Source organism: Mustela putorius, unplaced genomic scaffold (assembly GCF_011764305.1).
Source record: "Mustela putorius furo isolate JIRA1106 unplaced genomic scaffold, ASM1176430v1.1 tig00003834_pilon_pilon_pilon, whole genome shotgun sequence".
Classification (NCBI taxonomy): domain Eukaryota; kingdom Metazoa; phylum Chordata; class Mammalia; order Carnivora; family Mustelidae; genus Mustela; species Mustela putorius.
In genome coordinates, this window is record NW_025421987.1 from 47021526 (window position 1) to 47041862 (window position 20337).

Genomic DNA, 20337 nt, shown 5'->3' on the forward strand with positions numbered 1-20337 from the left:
GGAATAGTTGGCAGAAATGGTAATGCAAAATCCTGGTTAATGACTCAAATTTCACTTTGTTGTCCCATTTTGAAGATATATGTGAAGTATATAAAATAACCAAAGTAGATGGGGATTTTTAGTTGTGGAATAAGTTTGTTTTTAGAAAGTTTGTTAAAGGGTGCCTGGGTGGCTCAGTGAGTTAAGCCTCCAGCTCAGGTCATGATCTCAGGGTCCTGGGATTGAGCCCCGCATCGGGCTCTCTGCTCAGCAGGGAGCCTGCTTCCCTCGCCCTCCTGCCTATCTCTCTGCCTACTTGTGATCTCTGTCAAATAAATAAATAAAAATCTTTTTTTAAAAAAATCTTAAAAAAAAGAAAACTGTTTTAAAAGATGGTTCCTGCCAAAAATGGAATATTCAATTTAGGTCTTTTTCAACATTTTATTTTTCTATAAAAGGCAATCCTGTTCATTTAGGAATATATAGAAAAATACAGAAGGAAAAAAAAGTTGGCAAATGCTACCCAGGGGTCAAATACGGCTTAGAAAACATTTGGTTTGTGTTCAGGTCTTTTAAGGGTGGTGTGTAGAAGAAAATACACTCATTTCAAAACTTTTTATTTTGTGGGGTGCCTGGGTGGCTCAGTGAGTTAAAGCCTCTGCCTTCAGCTCGGGTCATGATCCCAAGGTTCTGGGATCGAGCGCCCCCCCCCACCCCCCCCACCCCACCCCGCATCAGGCTCTCTGCTCAGCAGGGAACCTGCTTCCCTTCCTCTCTCTCTCTCTCTGCCTGCCTTTCTGCCTACTTGTGACCTCTGTCTTTCAAATAAATAAATAAATAATCTTAAAAAAAAAAAACCCACACAACACTTTATTTTGTTCTCAGTGGAACTTAGTGCCCGTTAATAGATTCTTAGACTTAGACTTAGTTGCTCCTACTTTCCGAGATGATGTCATTCATATACTTAGAGACTAGGATACTTGTGCTTCACCCTGAAGTATCATTTTTCAGATATGCAGTTAAGTATTTCGTAAAGTACAAGTAAAAGCTTGCCAACATGCTTTTGGTACAAACCAAGAGAACAGTTAAGAATTGGTCACACCTGAGTGATCTTAACTGAGCCTCAATTCCTCTCTTGGTAATTGATCCTGCCCACAGAAGGATGTTGAGCTTAAAAGAAGTTAAGTGGGGTGTTTGGCTGGAAATAACAGCTCAGTGAAATGTAAATCCACCAGAAAACCTCCTTTACATGTTGGGGACCATCTCTGTTTCTGTGAATTAAGCTCATGTATTAAAAGAAAATTGGTTAAACAAAAGCAACACAGAAAGGCACATATCACAGTGATTGTAAAAGAGTACAAACGTGGAGTGGTGTTTGAAAATGTTTCTACAATTTCTCTTAGCTTTGTTAACTCCTATTCTTTCCACCTACCTTCGACCTGGATCATGAGAGTTTTCCTGTTCTGTGGAATATCGTCACTCTGTGCATTGTGCTTTCGTCCTGCTGTGTCACTTGTCTGTCATACGTGCAGAGTAGGACTTCTCCTTAGAGGAGATTCTTAGTTTTGCTGTGTGCTTTAAAAAATAAAAATTAGTGCATTTAAATCTAGAATTCAATCGCTTCTCGGCCTTTTGGCTAAGATCAAGTGTAAATCTAGAATTGAAGCATTTATTAATGTTTTAATTCATACTTAGTAAACATCCATTGATCTTAGTCATTGATTGTCATCTCCTCAGTGTGTGTTAAAGTAAGTTATTAAAAGTAGTCCTATTCAGAATGCATTACCTGAGAATTCTGTTTATCAAGAACAAGTTGGATTATGGACGATTAATTTGTATATTTGTCACATTTATCAGTTTTTTTTAAATACATGGAATATAATTCCAGTAAATTTGATTACTTTGATTTGCATGTGCTCATAAATTTAAGGGTATTTAAATTGGTTAAGAAGAGTTTTGCTTAGAGTAACTTAAATTTTTCCTAATAGTTTTTGGCAGTTGCATCATAATTTCCCCTTCTGGTTACCATTATGGTTACTAATCACAGGAAACTTTTGCTGCCTCCCAGGCCTGAATCCTACATACTACAGTGTGGCAGCCATTGTTTATAGTCTGGAAGCACAGTATTTTAAATAATTTCAGGAATACATTGGTCCCATACAGATTGCTTTCTGCTGTCAGTGGCTGGAGAACTGTCATTTGGTAGTTGGAAGGCAGATAAGATTTTTAGACGGTGCATGATCAGATCTGGCTGTAAGTTAGAAAGGACTCCCCTGGAAAAGCTTGTAGGCTATATCAGGAATTCTAAGAAGAGTCAGGATAGTTTGTGTCAAAGGATTTAAACCAAGATTAACACATCTGTTCTCAAAAATATAATTAATGAAGTTGGAACATCATTGTAGAATACCATACTGTTCATAATTGATATTGCCTTAATACATATTTTTAAGTTGTTTTTATGACCTAAAAAGAGGTTTCTCTTGTTTTCTACTTTAGAGTGAAAACACAGCAGCTCTATCAACTTATCCACCCAAAGGAACTATAGATTTAAAATATTTTCCATATTACGGGAAAAAACTGCATGTAAGTACTTCAAGGTTTGTAAGGTCATGACTCATGGTTGGGGAATTGGCATATCTGTATTACAATGTCACTTATCTAGGGTAGGCAGACACATGCCCTGTGTAACTCGCGCATCCTCTAGTCTCGTCTTCAAATATAAATGGTGGTGCCAAGTAGAGATCCCACATCTATAGTTCAAAACTTAAAGGATGATTATTTTCATAAAGTGTGCACAGAGGTGAAAAAATAAAGTGGCTAGAATAGTACAGAGGATTTCTGTAGATCTTTTCCCTATATTTTCCATATGTTAGTATTTTACCTCCTTTGTCTTATCAGTCTCTATTTGTGTATAATTTCTTTTTCTGAAGCATCTTGGGATTAAGTTATAAACATGGTGACTCTTTACACTAAATGCTGATTTTCCTAAAATAAGGACATTCTATATAACCATAATAGTTATCAAAGGAAATTAACATTGATACAATACCATCATCCAGTCTACAGACCTTGTTGAAATTTTACAGTTGTTCCAGTAACATTCTTTCTTGTAAAAGAAAAAGTGGTTTCCTGGTGCAGGCTATCATACTGTTACATCTTTAGGGACTTAAAACCTGGAACAGTTCCTCAGTCTGTACTCTTCAAAAATGAGTTTAGGACTTTTCTTAGCCTATTTTGTATCTGTAGGCCTTTTCTTAGCCTATCCCGTATCTGTTCCTCAATTTGAATTTGAGGTTTTTCATGATTAAATGTCGATGGTACTTTTTTAGCAAGACGGCCTCAGAAAAAATACTATGTTTTCAGAACATCCTATTAGGAGGGACATAGCATGACTGGGTCACATTATTAGTGGTGATGGCAACCTTGAACACTTACTGGGTTCAGATGGTGTCAGCCAGGTTTCTCTTCTGTCAAGTTACTTTTTTCTTTTGTAATCAGCAAGTATCATGTGGAGAGAATAATTGGAGAGTCTACATAATCCTGTTTCTCCCCTGGCTTTAAGCCTTTGTTAACTCTTGCTGAATCAGCTAATAGGATTGTTTCCAGATGTTTTTCTAATGCCCTCTTTCCTCCATTTACTAGTTGGCATTCAGCTCTGAGAAAGAGCTTTACCTTTTCCACCATTTATTTACATCCATATATTCTCATGGACTCTTATTATCTGTTCTGTTCATTTTGAAGCTAAATTTGTACCAGATTTGGCCAATGAGAGACCTTCGGGCTGGCTCCCATGTCCTTTGGACGTAGGACCATGATTCTTTGAGCACCCCCTTACTTTCTGGCACTACAGGATATTCCATATTCATCTTTTACATTCTCTGCCCCAGTCCTGGAATTAGCTGCCTAGTTCTTTTTAGTGAAGAAATGTGTCTAGAAACCACAGCCATAATAATACATTTAGTAATCTGTTTGCATCAAATTACACAGCAGCCATAAGTAAGGATCTAGGAGAGCTAAGTAATCAGTAAGGTAGTCCTTGGGTGCAAGGGGAAACTCAAACCAAGATTACAGAGTATTTAAAAAATGATAATGAGACCCAATCTAGATTATGCAGTGCTCCCAGGAACATTCATTAACCATCTAGTCACTTCTGTCCCTAAAAATTTAAGTGAAAAATGAGTATCCAGTTCAAAAGAAAAAAAACATGTAATAGATTAAAACTTGTTTTTAAAATTTTACAGAATAAACCAATTCCTGATAAAGTGTAAGTAAAGTTACTATGGAATTGGAATTCACGTATTTTCTTTTATTTGCCAGGTGAGTTATCTGCAGCCATTAGTTGCTGTCCAGGTCTCCTTTAATGCTACCAGCAGTACCGTAAATGAAGTAACAGTCGAGTGCAAGATTGATGGATCACCCAACCTAAAAAACCAGGATGATCGTGACAAGTTTTTAGGACGAGTTGTGTTCAAAGTCACAGCACGTGCATAGTAGGAGTTAGGCTGTCTCCACAGAGTAAATGTTGTGTTGTCTGTCTTCATTTTGTATCAGCTGGACCTGCCATTCTAGAATTACGAGACCACCTTGGAGAAAGGTGGGGTGGTACATGACACTGGGGTAACATTATAATGTGCTTCCAGATCATAGTGTTCAGTGTCCTCACGTAACTGCCTGTTGCCTCTGCTGCCTTTTGAACCAGTGTACAGTCGCCAGAAAGGGACCGTGAACACCAATTCCGAACATGTAGTATGGGGGTCTTACCGTATTTTTATGTGGTTTAATTGCCAACTGTCTAAAGCTTAATGTGCTGTGCTATGTAAATATTTTATAGATTTAACACTGGTTAACTGTCATATTTTGATGCCAGCAAAGTTTTAGGGATAAAATGGTACCTGAACATCATCAAGTGACTCTATAGCTGCAAGAAATGTATGGGGAGAAGGTCTGTATGTAAGGAGGAAAAAAGAAAATAAAAGTGGATTTGAAAGGTTGACTTGATGTTTTGTAAAATTATTTTTTACATGCTGAATTAGTCTGTGGATCTTTTTGATTAAGAGCACAAACTTTATGTTGTAAAACATGTAAAAAATATATATACCGATGGATTATTTTTAGTGCTGGAACTAAATCTCTTATAAAGTATTTTAGACCATAGATGAAACAGCTTAAGTTAGCCACTATGAATATGCACCTAATTTTTTATGAAATTAAATTCATATGATTTAAATTGTACAATAGTTTGTGAAATATCTCGTTACTGCTTTTATTTAGCAGACTGTGGACTCTAATAAAATATAAATTGTGAAATATAAAAACTTGGAACTTATTTAAAGCTTCAAACCAGATTTATGTCAGCATTCTTTGACTAGTATAAAATATTTTCTCCTATCATTGTGTTGGTATGATTGTCATAATGTGAGCTACTTTTTCCTCTGTTGATAAAGGTATGCTTCCTATATGATCTGTGGTTTAAGCCAGTTTTTTACTTTTATCCATAGAAAGGCCAAAGCAGACATTCTTGGTTTTCCTAGTGTTGGTGGAAGCCAGGATGAGTGAGATGCAGCCCAGCTGGCCCAGAACAGCAGTGTGGAGAGAGCATGAATGCTTCAAGTGGCCCTGACTGGCCAGATGGGCCTCGCTGACCCATTGGCAGCCACCTCACTGGGGTCTCTGAAAGATCTTTGTTTTAGAAATCTTTGCAACTAAAGAAAATGTTTCTTGTAACTGTTAATTAAAACAAACATTCTGGGGCTTTGATTTTCCTTTCTGCTCTGTTAAGAGTGGGACACTGTTGCACAAATGCTGTGAAACTAGAGCAATTCATGGGCTGCGGCTAGAGTGTCACTTCACCTGGCCCCATGTGAACAGGTTTTCTGTTGTCAGTTTTGGTGCTTATGGAATTCATATTTGTATTTTTGTGTCTTTGAACTGTAACACAGATGAAAGTTCTTCTCTAATGAGCTTCGATAAAAACAAACTACTCAGAGCATGAAACAAGAATGGAGATATCCCAAATGGGGCAGTGGGTTTTAAGAAGAATAAAAATGAGGGGCGCCTGGGTGGCTCAGTGGGTTAAGCCGCTGCCTTCGGCTCAGGTCATGATCTCAGGGTCCTGGGATCGAGTCCCGCATCGGGCTCTCTGCTCAGCGGGGAGCCTGCTTCCTCCTCTCTCTCTGCCTGCCTCTGCCTACTTGTGATCTCTGTCTGTCAAATAAATAAAATCTTTAAAAAAAAAAAAAAAAGAAGAAGAATAAAAATGATACATACACATGGGTATGGCTCAACCCACTGACTGCTGTGTGACCTTAGCTGACCTACCCAATTCCTGGCTCTTCTCTACTGAAATGGCCGGGGTGGGGGGGGGCATTAAGTTGCAGGCCTACTGCATGCCAGGTAATGATGTGCCAGACTGAGGATACAGAGACAAAGACATGGTCTCTTGAAGATGAGAGGGGAATGGAACAGGCTCTGGGGCAAACTGGTGTGGTAATCACGATAATGGTAGTAACGTGTAAGAATCCAAGGAGGATGGAGTATGACTGTCCTAGGAAGGTCTCTCTCAAGAGACAAGTGTTATATGGAGGGGAGGATTGGAAGGAGCTGGGCCAGCGTGATGCAAATGAAGAGTCTGGGACAGAAAGGGACTCTGGACACAATCTCTAAGTCTGCATTTCTGCTTCATTTCACATATTCCTCAGAACTTCACCACACATCCTATCATGCAGATTCTGATTCCAGAGGAATCTGTTGGATATAGTCTCTTAAGTCATGGCTATGCTGCTTATTCACAGGCCACAGTTTGAATAACAAGGGACCCAAGGACAAAAAGATTTTGTATCCTCAGTGAACTGGGTCTAGCACTAGTTTGACTAGTAGATGGAAAAGATTGAACTGTCAGTTGACTTTAGCCGATACTTAAATATTCAGCAGGTTAGGGAGAGAGGGTCCAAGATGGCAAGATAGACCCTTAACTCCCCTCCATGGACATAACCAAATCTACATACTACAGAGCAGTTTCTCCTGAACACGGCTAACTGGACAGCTGTACAATCAGACCACATGAAGAATGGTAAGAGGGACAAGACCATACCAAAGGGAAACTCCAATCCTGACACTGTTGCACTGGGTGGAATATTACTTAAAGACTGAACAGATCTGTCTGCCTGAGAGCACAGAAAACTGCCATTTTAAAGGGCAACAAGAATGTAAAAATTACAGCACTGTAACTCTACCAAATGGAAGGGGGTTGTTGAAACTCTGGGTTGGAGGGACTGGTGATCACTACCATTCATATTCACACTCTGCCTTGATATCACAGATGGGAGGTGGGTCCAGGCATTGTAACCAGTCTACTGTCAGTGAGCCCCTGAACTCTTAAAGAAACCCACCAGCACAAGGCAGTCTGTGGTGCACAGCAGGACACCCTGGTGTGTACTCACTGTCTGGCCAGCCTGCTGCTCTGGAGAGGCCCAGGACTGCAATGGCCTGTGCCAACATCAGCTTTAGCTATACTGCCAGGGTATTGTCTGGAGACTCACAGAACCAACCACCCCATGCCCAGTTAGTTTCAGCATCCCACCATGGGCAAGCCCCTCATGGGGTGCCCCAGGAACCAGCCCATGCCACTGCAAGTCTAGGCAGATAAATTGCCAGGCACACACAGTCTATATAAGGGGACAACCACATGCAAGGCCATTTCTTCAAATTTAGGAGAAGTAGCTACTCTAACTAATTCAGAGAAACGCAAAGTCAAGGAAAATAAGAGGGATGTGCCTCACATGAAAGAGGAAGATGAAATCACAGGGGAAGAAAATTCAGAGAACCAGTCTACCAGATTGAAGTTCAAAGTAATTTTCATAAAGATGCTCACTGGACTGGAGAGAAGAGTGGATGTATTCACAATGTCAACAAAAAGAATATTTAAAAGAACCAATCACAGTTGAATAAAATAAAATGAAAAATACACTAAAAGGAACCAACAGATGAGAGGATGCAGAAGAATGGATCCGCGAGGGAGGAGCAAGATGGCAGAAGAGGAGGAGACCTAAATTTCATCTGGTCCCAGGAATTCAGCTAGATATCAAACCACTCTGAACACCTACGAACAACAGGCGATTGAAGAAAATAACAGCAGCAATTCTACAAACAGAAAAGTGACCACTTTCTGGAAGGCAGGACGTGCAGAGAAGTGAATCTGAGGTGATATATGGGAAAATAGACCATGGGGAGAGGGGGCGGCCCCAGGCAAGTAAGAGAGCAGAGGAGCATAAAATCAGAACTTTTAGAAGTTGCTTCACTGAGGGATGTTGCTCTGGCAGCTAAGCGAGGGGAGGAACACTCACAAGGACCCTCTTGGGACCCTTGGGGTCACAGTCTGGCGGTGTCTGGGTGTGGCAGAGTTCCCAGGTATTAGAGCAGGGAACCTGGCTGCAGAGAAGGAGCCGAGAAGGGGGCTCTCAGCTCGGGCTTAAACTGTGATCCAAGGCATATCAGGCCACTGCTATTCAAGCAGGAACCCCACAAGTGACAGATCTGGGGAGACCTCCTCTTTACTCCCCCAGGAGAAGTGGCATGGCAGCACACAGCAGGAATCTGCTGGGTTTGGAGGCTCCAAATGAGGCCATGCGCCACAGATAGAAACGCTCAGTCACAGGCCAGGTGAGACCGAAGCATGGCCAGAGACCACAAGGGAGGGATTGACTGCTTTTCTCTGAGGGTGCACTGAGGAGTGGGGCCCTGAGCTCTTGGCTCTCCTGGCTGGAGATTGGGAGGCTGCCATTTTCATTCCCATCCTCCAAAGCTATGCAGAAAGTGTTTAGGGAACAAAAGCTCTTGAGAGTGAACCCAAGCAGATTACTTAGCCTGGCACCTGACAAGGGCAGTGCAGAAGCCTTGGGCAAAGACATTTGAGAATCATGGCAACAGGCCCCTCCCACAGAAGATCAAGAACATCCAGCCAAGACCAAATTCACCGATCAATGAGAACCTCAGAACTCCAGAGCTAGGGGAATATAGCACATGCTATTCATGGCTTGTTTCCCCCATGATTCTTTAATCTTTCAAAGTTAAATTTTTTAAATTTTCATTATTTTTTTTCTATTTTTAAATTTTTCCTCTCTCCTTTTTTAATCATCTTACAATACCTTTTATTTTTTTAAGATTTTATTTATTTATTTGACAGACAAAGATGACAAGTAGGCAAAAAAGGCAGGCAGGAAGAGAGAGAAGGAAGCAGGCTTTCTGCAGAGTGATGTGGGGCTCGATCCCAGGACCCTGAGATCATGACTGGAGCCGAAGGCAGAGGCTTTAACCCACTGAGCCACCCAGGCACCCCAATACCTTTTTGAAAATCTTTTTCAATTTTCATTTTTATAGTCATTCTATCCATTCATTGTATTTAAACTTTTTTTTTTTTGCATATATATGTTTTTCTTACTTTAAAATTTGGGGATACAGTGTCTTCTAACAAACCAAAATATACCCAAAATCTAGTGTATGGCTTTGTTCTAGTCTCCAGCCTGATCATATTCTTGTTTTTAAATTATTTTCTTTCTTGGGTGCCTGGGTGGCTCAGTGGTTAAGCCGCTGCCTTCGGCTCAGGTCATGATCTCAGGGTCCTGGGATCGAGTCCCGCATCGGGCTCTCTGCTCAGCAGGGAGCCTGCTTCCCTCTCTCTCTGCCTGCCTCTCTGTCTACTGTGATCTCTCTCTGTCAAGTAAATAAATAAAATCTTTTAAAAAAAAATTATTTTCTTCCTTTTTTCAACCAACTTCTTAACAATTCCTTGTTTAAAATCTTTTTAAATTTTCATCTTTACATTCATATTCCATCCTTTCATATTTACCCATATATATATATGGGTATATAAATATATAAATATATGGGTATATAAATATATGGGTAAATATTTATATATATTTATATATATATATATATATATTTTTTTTTCTTTAAGATATTGGGAGGCAGGGGTGCCTGGGTGGCTCAGTGGTTAAGCCACTTGTGATTTCTCTCTGTCAAATAAATAAATAAAATCTTTAAAAAAAAAAAAAAGATATTGGGAGGCAGTTTTTTCTAAGACACCAAAATACACCCAAAATCTAGTGTGTGGCTCTTTTCTGTTCACCAGCCTCATAATTTTCCCCCCTTCTTTCTCACCTTGTTTCGGGTCTCTTCTGATTGGTTTAGTGTATATTTTTCTGGGGTCCTTGTTACCCTTTTAGCATTCTGTTCTCTCATTCATTTATTCTTCTCTGGACAAAATGATAAAATGGAAAAACTCACCTCAAATAAAAGAACAAGAGGGAGTACTGAATGCCAGGGACCTCACATTAGTAAGATGTTAGAAATAGAGTTCAGAATGACGATTATAAAGATACTAGCTGGGCTTGAAAAAAAGCATAGAAGATAATAGAGAATCCCTTTCTAGAGAGAGAAAAGAACTAAAATCTAACCGAGTTAAAATTTTAAAAAAAAAGTATTAATGGGGTACAATAAAAAATGGAGGCTCTTGCTGCTAGGATGAATGAGGCAGGAGAGAGAATTAGTGATATAGAAGACCAAATGATGGAGAATAAAGAAGCTAAGCAAAAGAGAGATAAACAACAACTGGACCACAAGGGGAGAATTTGAGAGATAAGTGATACCATAAGATGAAACAATATTAGAGTAATTGCGATCCCAGAAGGAGAAAAAAGCAAGAGAGAAGGGCAGAAGGTGTATTGGAGCAAATTATAGCAGAGAATTTCCCTAATTTGGCAAAGGGAACAAGCATCAAAATCTAGGAAGCACAGAGAACCCCCCTCAAGACGAATAAAAATAGGTCCATATCCCATCATCTAATAGTAAAACTTAGAAGTCTCAGTGACAAAGAGAAAATCCTAAAGCAGCTCGGGACAAGAGGTCTGTAACATACAATGGCAGAAATATTAGTTTGGCAGCAGACCTATCCACAGAGAACTGGCAGGCCAGAAAGGACTGAAATGATATATTCACATAGCAAGCACAAAATGAGAAAAATATGCAGTCAAGAATACTATATCCAGCTAGGCTGTCATTGAAAATAGAGATATAAAAAGCTTCCGGGATGAACAAAAACTAAGAGAATTTGCAAACACCAACCCAACCCAACAGGAGATATTGAAAGGGGTCCTCTAAGCAAAGAGAGAGCCTAAAAGTAACAGACTAGAAAGGAGCAGAGACAATATAGAGCAACAGTCATCTTACAGGCAATACAATGGCACTAAATTCATGTCTTTCAATAGTTACTCTGAATGTAAATGGAATAAATGCCTCAGTTAAAAGACACAGGGTATCAGAATGGATTAAAAAAAAAAAAAAACAAGACCTATCCATATACTGTCTACAAGAAACTCATTTTAGATCCACACACTTCCAGTTTTAAAGTGAGGGGGTGGAAAACAATTTACAATGCTAATGGACATCAAAAGAAAGCTGAGGGGGGGCGCCTGGGTGGCTCAGTGGGTTAAAGCCTCTGCCTTCGGCTCAGGTCATGATCCCAGGGTCTTGGGATCGAGCCCCGCATCGGGCGCTCTGCTCTGTGGGGAGTCTGCTTTCTCCTCTCTGTCTGCCTCTCTGCCTGCTTGTGATCTCTGTCAAATAAATTAAAAAAAGAAAAAAAAAAGAAAGCTGAGGTGGCAGTCCTTCTATCAGACAAATTAGATATTAAGCCAAAGACTAAAATAAGAGATGGGGAATGATACTATATCAGACTTAAAGAGTCTGTCCAACAAGAAGATCTAACAATTTTAAATATCTATGCCCCTAACATGGGAGCAGCTAACTATGTTAGCCAATTAATAACAAAATCAAAGAAACACATTGACAATAATACAATAATAGTATGGAACTTTAACATCCCTCACTGCAATGGACAGATCATCTTAAAAGATTAAGAAGGAAACAAGAGATTTGAATGACACACTGGACTAAATGGACTTCACAGATAAATACAGAACATTCCATCCTAAAGCCATAGAATCCATATTCTTCTTGAGTACACATGAAACATTCTCCAGAATAGATCACATACTGGGTCACAAATCAGGTCTCAACCAGTACAATAGACTGGGATTATTTCTTGCATATTTTCAGACCACAATGTTTTGAAACTTGAACTCAATCACAAAAGGAAATTTGGAAGGAATACAAATACATGGAGGTTAAAAGAGCATCCTACTAAAGAACGGATGGGTCAACCAGGAAATTAAACATGAATTTAAAAAATACATGGGAACAAATGAAAATGAAAACGTGACAGTTCCCCCCGGCCAGATTTATCAAAAAAAAAAAAAAAAAAAGAGAAAGGACCCAAATTAATAAAATCATGAATGAAAGAGGAGAGATCACAACCAACAGGGAGACCATATAATTATAAGGACATATTATGAGCAACTATATGCCTAATAAATTAGACAATCTGGAAGAAATGGATGCATTCCTAGGGAAGTATAAACTACCAAAACTGGACCAGGAATAGTAAACCTGAACAGACCCATAACCAGCAAGGAATTTGAAACAGTAATCAAAAATCTCCCAACAAACAAGGGCCAGGGCCAGATGACTTCCCAGGGTAATTCTACCAAACACTTAAAGAAGAATTAATACCTAGTCTTCTGAAACTGTTCCAAAAAAATAGAAATGGCAGGAAAGCTTCCATACTCTTTTTATGAGGCCAGCATTACCTTGATCCCAAAACCAAAGACCCCATCAAAAAGGAGAATTACAGACCAATATCCCTGATGAACATGGATGCAAAAATTCTCACCAAAATACTAGCCAGTAGGATCCAGCAGTACATTGAAAGGATTATTCACCATGACCAACTGGGATTTATTCCTGGGCTGCGAGGTTGGTTCAATATCCACAAATCAATCAATGTGATAAAATAATGAAAGAAAGAACAAGAAACACATGATACTCTCAAGAGATGCAGAAAAAGCCTTTGGCAAAGTACAGCATCCTTTCTTGATCAAAATTCTTCACACTGTAGGGATAGAGGGTACATACCTCAATATCATAAAAGCCATCTATGAAAAACCCAAAGCAAATATCATTCTCAATGGAGAAAAACTGAGAGCTTTTCTGCTAAAGTCAGGAACACAGCAGGGCTGTCTGCTATCACCACTGCTATTCAACATAGTACTGGAAGTCCTAGCCTCAGCAATCAGACAACAAAAAGAAATAAAAGGCATCAGAATAAGCAAAGAAGTCAAACTCTCACTCTGCAGATAATATGATATTTTATGTGGAAAACCCAAAAGACTCCACTCCAAAACTGCTAGAACTCATACAGGAATTCAGTAAAGTATGAGGATATAAAATCAATGCTCAGAAATCAGTTGCATTTCTATACACCACCACCAAGACAGAAGAAAGAAAAATTAAGGAGTCGGTCCCATTTACAATTGCACCGAAACCCTTAAGATACCTATGAATAATCTAACCAAAGAGACAAAGGATCTATACTCAGAATACTAGAGAATACTCAAGAAAGAAATTGAGGAAGACACAAAGAAATGGAAAAATGTTCCATGCTCATGGATTAGAAGAACAAATACTAGGGCACCTGGGTGGCTCATGCATTAAGCATCTGCCTTGGGCTCAGATCATGATCCCTGGGTCCTGGGATCAAGCGCTGCATTGGGCTTCCTGCTCAGGGGGAAGCCTGCTTCTCCCTCTCTCACTACCCCTCCTTGTATTTCCTTTCTTGCTGTGTCTCTGTCAAATAAATAAAATCTTAAAAAAAATAACAAATATTATTAAAATGTCTATGCTACATCGAGAAATCTACACATTCATTGCAATCCCTATCAAAATACCATCAACTTTTTTTTCACAGAACTGGGAAAAATAATCCTAAAATTTGTATGGAGCCAGAAAAGACCCGACTCCAAATAACCAAAAGAATGTTGAAAAAGAAAACCAAAGCAGGTGACATCACAATTAAGGACTTCAAGTTCTATTACATAGCTGTAGTTATCAAGACAGTATGGTACTGGCACAAAAAGAGACACATAGATCAATGGAACAGAATAGAGAGCCCAGAAATGGACCCTGAACTATGTGGTCAGCTAACCTAAAACAGTGCAGTAAAGAATATTCAGTGGAAAAAAGACAGTGTCTTCAACAAATGGTGTTGGGAAAATTGGACAACCACATTCAGAAGAATAAAACTGGACCATTTCCTTATACTACACACAAAATAGACTCCAAATGAATGAAAGACCTAAATGTGAGAAAGGAATCCATCAAAATCCTTGAAGAGAATACAGGCAGCAACCGCTTCAACTTCAGTTGCAGCAACTTCTTGCTAGACTCATCACCAAAGGCAAGGGAAACAAAGGCAAAAATGAACTATTGGGACTTCATCAGGATAAAAAGCTTTTGTACAGCAAAGGAAACGGTCAAAAGACCCGAAAGACAACTGACAGATTGGGGGAAGATATTTGCAAATGACATATCAGATAAAGGGCTAGTATCCAAAATCTATGAAGAACTTATCAAACTCAATACCCAAAGAACAAATAATCCAATCAAGACATGGGCAGAAGACAGGAACAAACATTTCTGCAAAGGACTCCAAACAGCCAACAGACACATGAGAAAATGCTCAACATCACTCAGCACCAAGGAAATACTCATCAAAACCACAATGAGAGATCTCCTCACACTAGTCAGAATGGGTCATATTAGCAAGTCAGGAAATGAAAGATGTTGGTGAGGATGTGGAGAAAGGGGAACCCTCCTACACTGCTGGTAGGAATGCAAGCTGATGCAGCCACTCTGGAAAACAGAGTGGAGGTTTTCTCAAAAGTTGAAAATAGAGCTACCCTACAGCTCAGCAAATGCACTACTGTGTATTTACCCTAAAGATACAAATGTAGTGATCCAAAGGGGCACGGGAACCCCAATGTTTACAGCAGCAATGTCCATGATAGCCGAAGTATGGAAAGAGCCCAAATGGCCAAATAGATAAAGATGTGGTATATATACACAATGGAATACTACTCAGCCATCAAAAAATTGGAATCTTACCATTTGCAAGGACATGGATGAAAGAAGAGGGTATTACGCTAAGTGCAAATAAGTCAGTCAGAGGAAGGCAATTATCCTATGATCTCACTCATATGTGGATTTTAAGAAAACAGATAAACATGGGGAAGGGAGGGAAAAATAAGATGAAATCAAATAGAAAAACCTTAAGAGACTTTTAACTATAGGGAACAAACTGAGGGTTGCTGGAGTGGAGGTAGGTGGGGGGAGCAGGATAACTGGGTGATGAGCGTTGAGGAGGACACGTGATGTAATGAGCACTGGGTGTTATATGCAACTGATAAATCACTGAACTCTATGTCTGAAACTAATAATATACTGTGTGTTAATGATTTAAAAAATAGGAAAAAAAGAAATTTTTGCTCTAAAACAATAGAAGACTGCAGAAGATTCTATCAGATCCTTAACAAATGACTCCAATGGACAAGATCAGACTGTATAGCAGGCAGAATTTTTAAATCCATATTCATTAGAAATGAATATTGCGATGTTGCTGGTTCGTAATCTCAAGAGCTTTCTGGGTGAAATAGGACACTGGCCCCCATACGTGGAGGGCAGGGAGAGGCCAAAAGAAGATGTAAACCCCTCCAGATTGGTAGGTGGCAGTTTTGATAAGCAAAGGCATCTTAATTTTTTTTTTAAAGATTTTATTTATTCATTTGACAGAAATTACAAGTACACTGAGAGGCAGGCAGAGAGGGAGAGAGAAGGAAGCAGGCTCCCCGCTGAGCAGAGAGCCCAATGCGAGACTCGATCCCAGGACCCTGAGATCACGACCTGAGCCGAAGGCAGCAGCCCAACCCACTGAGCCACCCAGGCGCCCCAAAGGCATCTTAATTTTAAGGTTCATCTTGGGAGGCAGCAAGAGAGGTGAATCCCCATACCTGTGTGCCAAATATTGAAAGTTTATCTAAAGGACCTCAGTAGGTTCAGTCACGTATACTTGGCAGGTGTTCTCAACAACACATCATTATCTGAAGGCACTGTTCTTGCAGCAGCCTCCAGGAGCAAAGAGAACCCACATTTCAAGGACAGAGAAGGAAGGGAGAGGAGCAAAGGCCCAGCTCATGGGTCAACTGACAGTCATGCTTTTTCTTTCTTTTTTTTTTTTTTAGTCATGGCTTTTCAATGAGTTTCCCCAACATGTTTATAAGTAAGTTGCAAATACATGAAACCAAGACATTATGGTTTAAAAGCAGTGCAAGGGTACTTTGAAAACCTCATCTATGCCACTTTGATGATCATCTGGATCCCTCGGAGAGGCAGCTATTTTAAAGAGGGGCTGTCTCAGAATCCATCCAAGGCAGTTTGTTAATTAACTATCTGAAAGTGGTTCCATAATAGTGTGCCTCCCCCCCCACCCCAAGAATCAGCCAGATTCCAGGGACCCCATGCCCCTGTGACAGCCTCACTAGAGGAACCCCAACTAGTGGCTTACCCCTGGGGTGAAGAAACTGCAGATGCAAACCGCAGCCACTGACCCATGTTCTCTTTTATAATCCCAGTGGGGTTTCTTGAATGATAAGGAAAATCTGTGTTCTAAAATGGCTGACCAGGGGCGCCTGGGTGGCTCAGTGGGTTGGGCTGCTGCCTTCGGCTCGGATCATGATCTCAGGGTCCTGGGATCGAGTCCCATATCGGGCTCTCTGCTCAACAGGGAGCCTGCTTCCCTCTCTCTCTGCCTGCCTCTCCATCTACTTGTGATTTCTCTCTGTCAAATAAATAAAATCTTAAAAAAAAAAAAAAATAGCTGACCAAGCCAGCGGGGGGGGGGGGGGGGGGGGGGGAATGCCAGTCCTGGTCTCAGGTCTCAGAGATGTTCCGGATTTTCCCCCCTGCCCTGCCTGTCCCGGGCGCAAAAGTGCCACATAAATGGAAGTAAAGGTGTATAAATCACCTCCTTTGTGCTCAGGACTCAGGCCTTTGGAGATCACTCTCCTGAGTCCACTGGTGTTAAACCTCTGAACATCCAATATCTCCACGTGCCTCGGTTTTTCCAGGGGCGATTCAGTCCAGGTTCCCTAATAGGATGTCTCTTCCTCAAGGAACCTTCTGATTAAGGGTGGCTGCGCAGTGGAGGAAATGGTCACCGTCTATGCCCTGAGCTCTGGTACACACAATCCAATTTTCTAGATGATGGCCTTTTTTAAAGGCACCATTTAACCCCTCCAAATACTACCTCATCATCTTTCATGGATCTCTCATAATGACAGGATCTCAGAAATGGGAGGTCCTTTTGCAGGCTCTGACTGCCCTGACCCGCAGTGTGTCTCCCCACGACCTGCCCCAGAGGCATGTGGCTCAAAGCTCACCTACCCGCTGTTCAGAGGCCAGCCCAGTGCTAGTCTCTGCTTCTTTGTTGAGTGTTGAGTTTACACTTGAATGTTCCTGCTTCTTTGTGATGCTAAATCTCAAGTCTTCCAAGTGCGTATTTTTTCTTAGCTGTGACTGTCAGCCCCTCGAGGGCAGAAACCTGCACTCTGGTGGCTTTGGGTCTCTCCTCACAGTCTGCACAGACTAGAACATCCTAGCCTCCAAGGCACATGCACTTGTCCTCTGGCCATATTAGCTTGGTCCTAGTTCCTTAGGAGTTTTCCTCAGAATTCAACATTCCAATGTAGCGCTAACCACCTTCACCTTCATAGACTCTTCTGAAACGTGCGAGACAAAAGGCAGAGTGGAGGCTGCCCTGCTCGAAGGTGGAACTGAAGCCGGCAAGACGCTCTAACAGCCCAGGGCCCTCTCTGTCTCTTTACCAGAGCCCACGCTGCAAACAACGGTCTTCACTCCAGACCTCCGATCCCATGAATTCCAGCATTCCGATTTGATATTAGTGTACATGTCTTTACAAGCAGCGCCTTCCCCCGTTTAACAACACTGTTTAACTTCCTGTTCTCTTCTATCCTGTGCAACCATCCTAACTACACACCCAGAACGAACATGTACTGGCAAAACCATAGCAAAGTGCACACAGTAAAGGAGAGGAAAGCTCCTTTATAGAGGAAAGGGGACAGTTGGGGAAGGGCTGTTACAAACGGAAAGTCCGTTGGATTAAACGGAGAGGTCACAGTATACTGGCTTCTGATTGGCTGATTGTGACGGTCTCTCATTGGCTGGGCTGTTGCCAAGGTGGAGGAGAAAACCTTTTCTTAAATGTAGCGAAGGAGAGTAAAGTGCTATTGACTTGCAAGCAGCCCCTCTCCCTGTTGGGTCTGCAATCACCGGGAATAGTAGGGCATGAGAACTGCCCATCCTGGCCTCCCGACTTCATTCTAAATGAGTTTTTCTTTTATTAATTTTCACAACTTTTAAACTTACGTTTAAATCCTTTCTCAGCCCCTTGCTCAGGCTCTCTGTTTCTGAGTGTTGGTTTGTAAAATAGGACTAAGTACTTAAAATAGTGCCTGGTAGTTGGTGCTATATTTCTTACTTTTTTATTATTGTTTAAAGTTTAATTATTAGGGAAACAAATTATGTCTCCCTTCCTGTGCTTCATGCTCTGGCCACAGTAGTCCTCAAATTTTGTTAAGCACATTCCCTACACTCATCAGCACAAGCTTTTGGAGCCAGTGCCCCTGGTTAGCTTAGGAGACTTGCTCCGGGTTTGTGAAAAAGTATCTCGACCAACTCGACTGTCACTAATTCAAGTTACAAACTAGTTACTAATTCAACTGGCTGAAAGGGTTTCTCCTTCAGCCTAGTAATACACAGATGGGTGCAGAGGGTAGGAGGAAAACAGGATCTGTGTCTGATCCAGGAGGCCTTTTTATTTATTTATTTAAGATTTTATTTATTTTTATTTGAGAGAGAGTGAGTGGGAGAGAGCATGAACTGGGGGATGGGCAGGAGAAAGAGAGAGAAAGCAGACTCCCCTGTTGAGCAGGGAGTGCAATGCAAGGCTTAATCCCAGCGGCCAAGATCATGACCCGAACCCCCCAGCTGCCCCCACTCCTGCAGGCCTTTTTAAATGGGCTTCTGACTGAATATGCCTGGGTTCAGTTCACCTTTTATTTTTAAAGATTTATTTATTTGAAGGAGAGAGAGAGAGCACACACGCACGTGGGTGCAAAGTGAAGGGGGCAGACAGAGAGGAAGAGAGAGAATCTCAAGCAGACTTCACACTGAGCAGGGATCCCAACTCGGGGCTAGATCCCTCAACCCCAAGATCAGGACCAGGCCAAAACCAGGAGTTGGACACCCAACCAACTGTGCCACCCAGGTTCCCCTGAAAGTTCACCTTTTAAACCAGGGATTTAAACAGGACTGTCTTTGAATTTAAGATGAGGATGGGTGAATGTTTGGCAAACCTTTCAGAACTCAGGCTTGAAGCAGTAGCCTGATGCCTTGTGTTGGCCCCTCTGGCATTTAAGGCTTTTCCCTCCCTGTATGAAAAGATTGGGTGTGGACCTTTCTCCTGCTAGAACTCCAGAGTCGAGATCCGCTCTTTACAAGTAATTTGGTCTCTTCGTGACCTTGGGATGGTCACTCACCTTCTGTACTGTTAGAACTTCTCCTGGGAAGATATTACAAATTCATGTGGTAAGCAGCTGGGAGTATTATGGATTTCTTGATGTAGTTCTTAGTCATCTGTTTTTGACTATATAAAACACTCATTCCCTCCCATGCTCTCTGGCTTCTCCAGGCAAGTGTTTTCTTGTTAACAGCTGCCCACACTTAAGTATGGAAGAATCCAGTGGCTACCAGTTATAACAAGCATGTTAATGGCAGCAAGCCGACAACTAGCTAGTAAAGGACTGGGGGAGGGGAATAAAGCAGCTGTTTTGGTTTTGAAACATGAACCATACTGGCTTGGGGCTTAGCAAAGATGTGTAGCCTGCATACTTCCCTAGTCTCTTCTTGGCTTATAACAAATAAACCAGTAAACTTCCTGGGTGTGAGAAGAAGGATCCAGTACCCAAGGGCCCAGCTTGGTTGGAAAAGAAGTCGAGTTGGTGGACAAGTGCTAGAAAAGATAAGGCTATTGAGTCTCTAGGAACCAGAGGCCGAGTGACTAAGGTCTGGGTGTCCCCTTAGGCTTCCCCCCTAGTAGTCACAGTATTTTTTCTGATTAGATCAGCTTATTTGCTACTACCACCCAATTGCTTCCTGAGCCAGGCAAATGCCTCACCTTTGCAACTTTTCACACTTTTCTCTGTCCTCTCCTCTCTTGACTCAATCCAGCACAAGTGAGAACACAGGGTGGTAAGAGGCCAATCTTTCAAACTTACCCAGGCTTTGCCCAGATCATCTGTGCTGAAGGTGAGAGCATTATTTGTTTATTCA

The 20337-nt window shown here is 41.2% G+C and overlaps 1 protein-coding gene, 1 long non-coding RNA gene and 1 pseudogene across 3 annotated transcripts in view; 2 read left to right on the forward strand and 1 right to left on the reverse strand.

The window, feature by feature from the left end:
- Positions 1 to 4972, forward strand: part of ATP1B3 (ATPase Na+/K+ transporting subunit beta 3) — a 44773-nt gene extending 39801 nt beyond the window's left edge. Inside the window, exons 6-7 of the mRNA XM_045088460.1 lie at positions 2476 to 2562; positions 4297 to 4972. Of these exons, the coding sequence (XP_044944395.1) occupies positions 2476 to 2562; positions 4297 to 4470 (261 nt within the window). The 3' untranslated portion in view covers positions 4471 to 4972. The remainder of the gene's footprint in view (positions 1 to 2475; positions 2563 to 4296) is intronic.
- The window catches only part of LOC106006015, a 56976-nt gene extending 37858 nt beyond the window's left edge, over positions 1 to 19118 (reverse strand). Inside the window, exons 1-2 of one of the 2 annotated variants that reach the window (XR_006609106.1) lie at positions 17371 to 19118; positions 1412 to 1554 (exon numbers count right to left, since the gene is read on the reverse strand). This is a non-coding gene — a long non-coding RNA (uncharacterized LOC106006015). Of the gene's footprint in view, positions 1 to 1411; positions 2481 to 17370 lie in introns of those variants that run through there. The other variant, XR_001179812.2, reaches the window with a different exon arrangement.
- On the forward strand, positions 1596 to 1733 carry LOC123394667 (annotated as a pseudogene).
- Positions 19119 to 20337: the final 1219 nt, after the last annotated feature.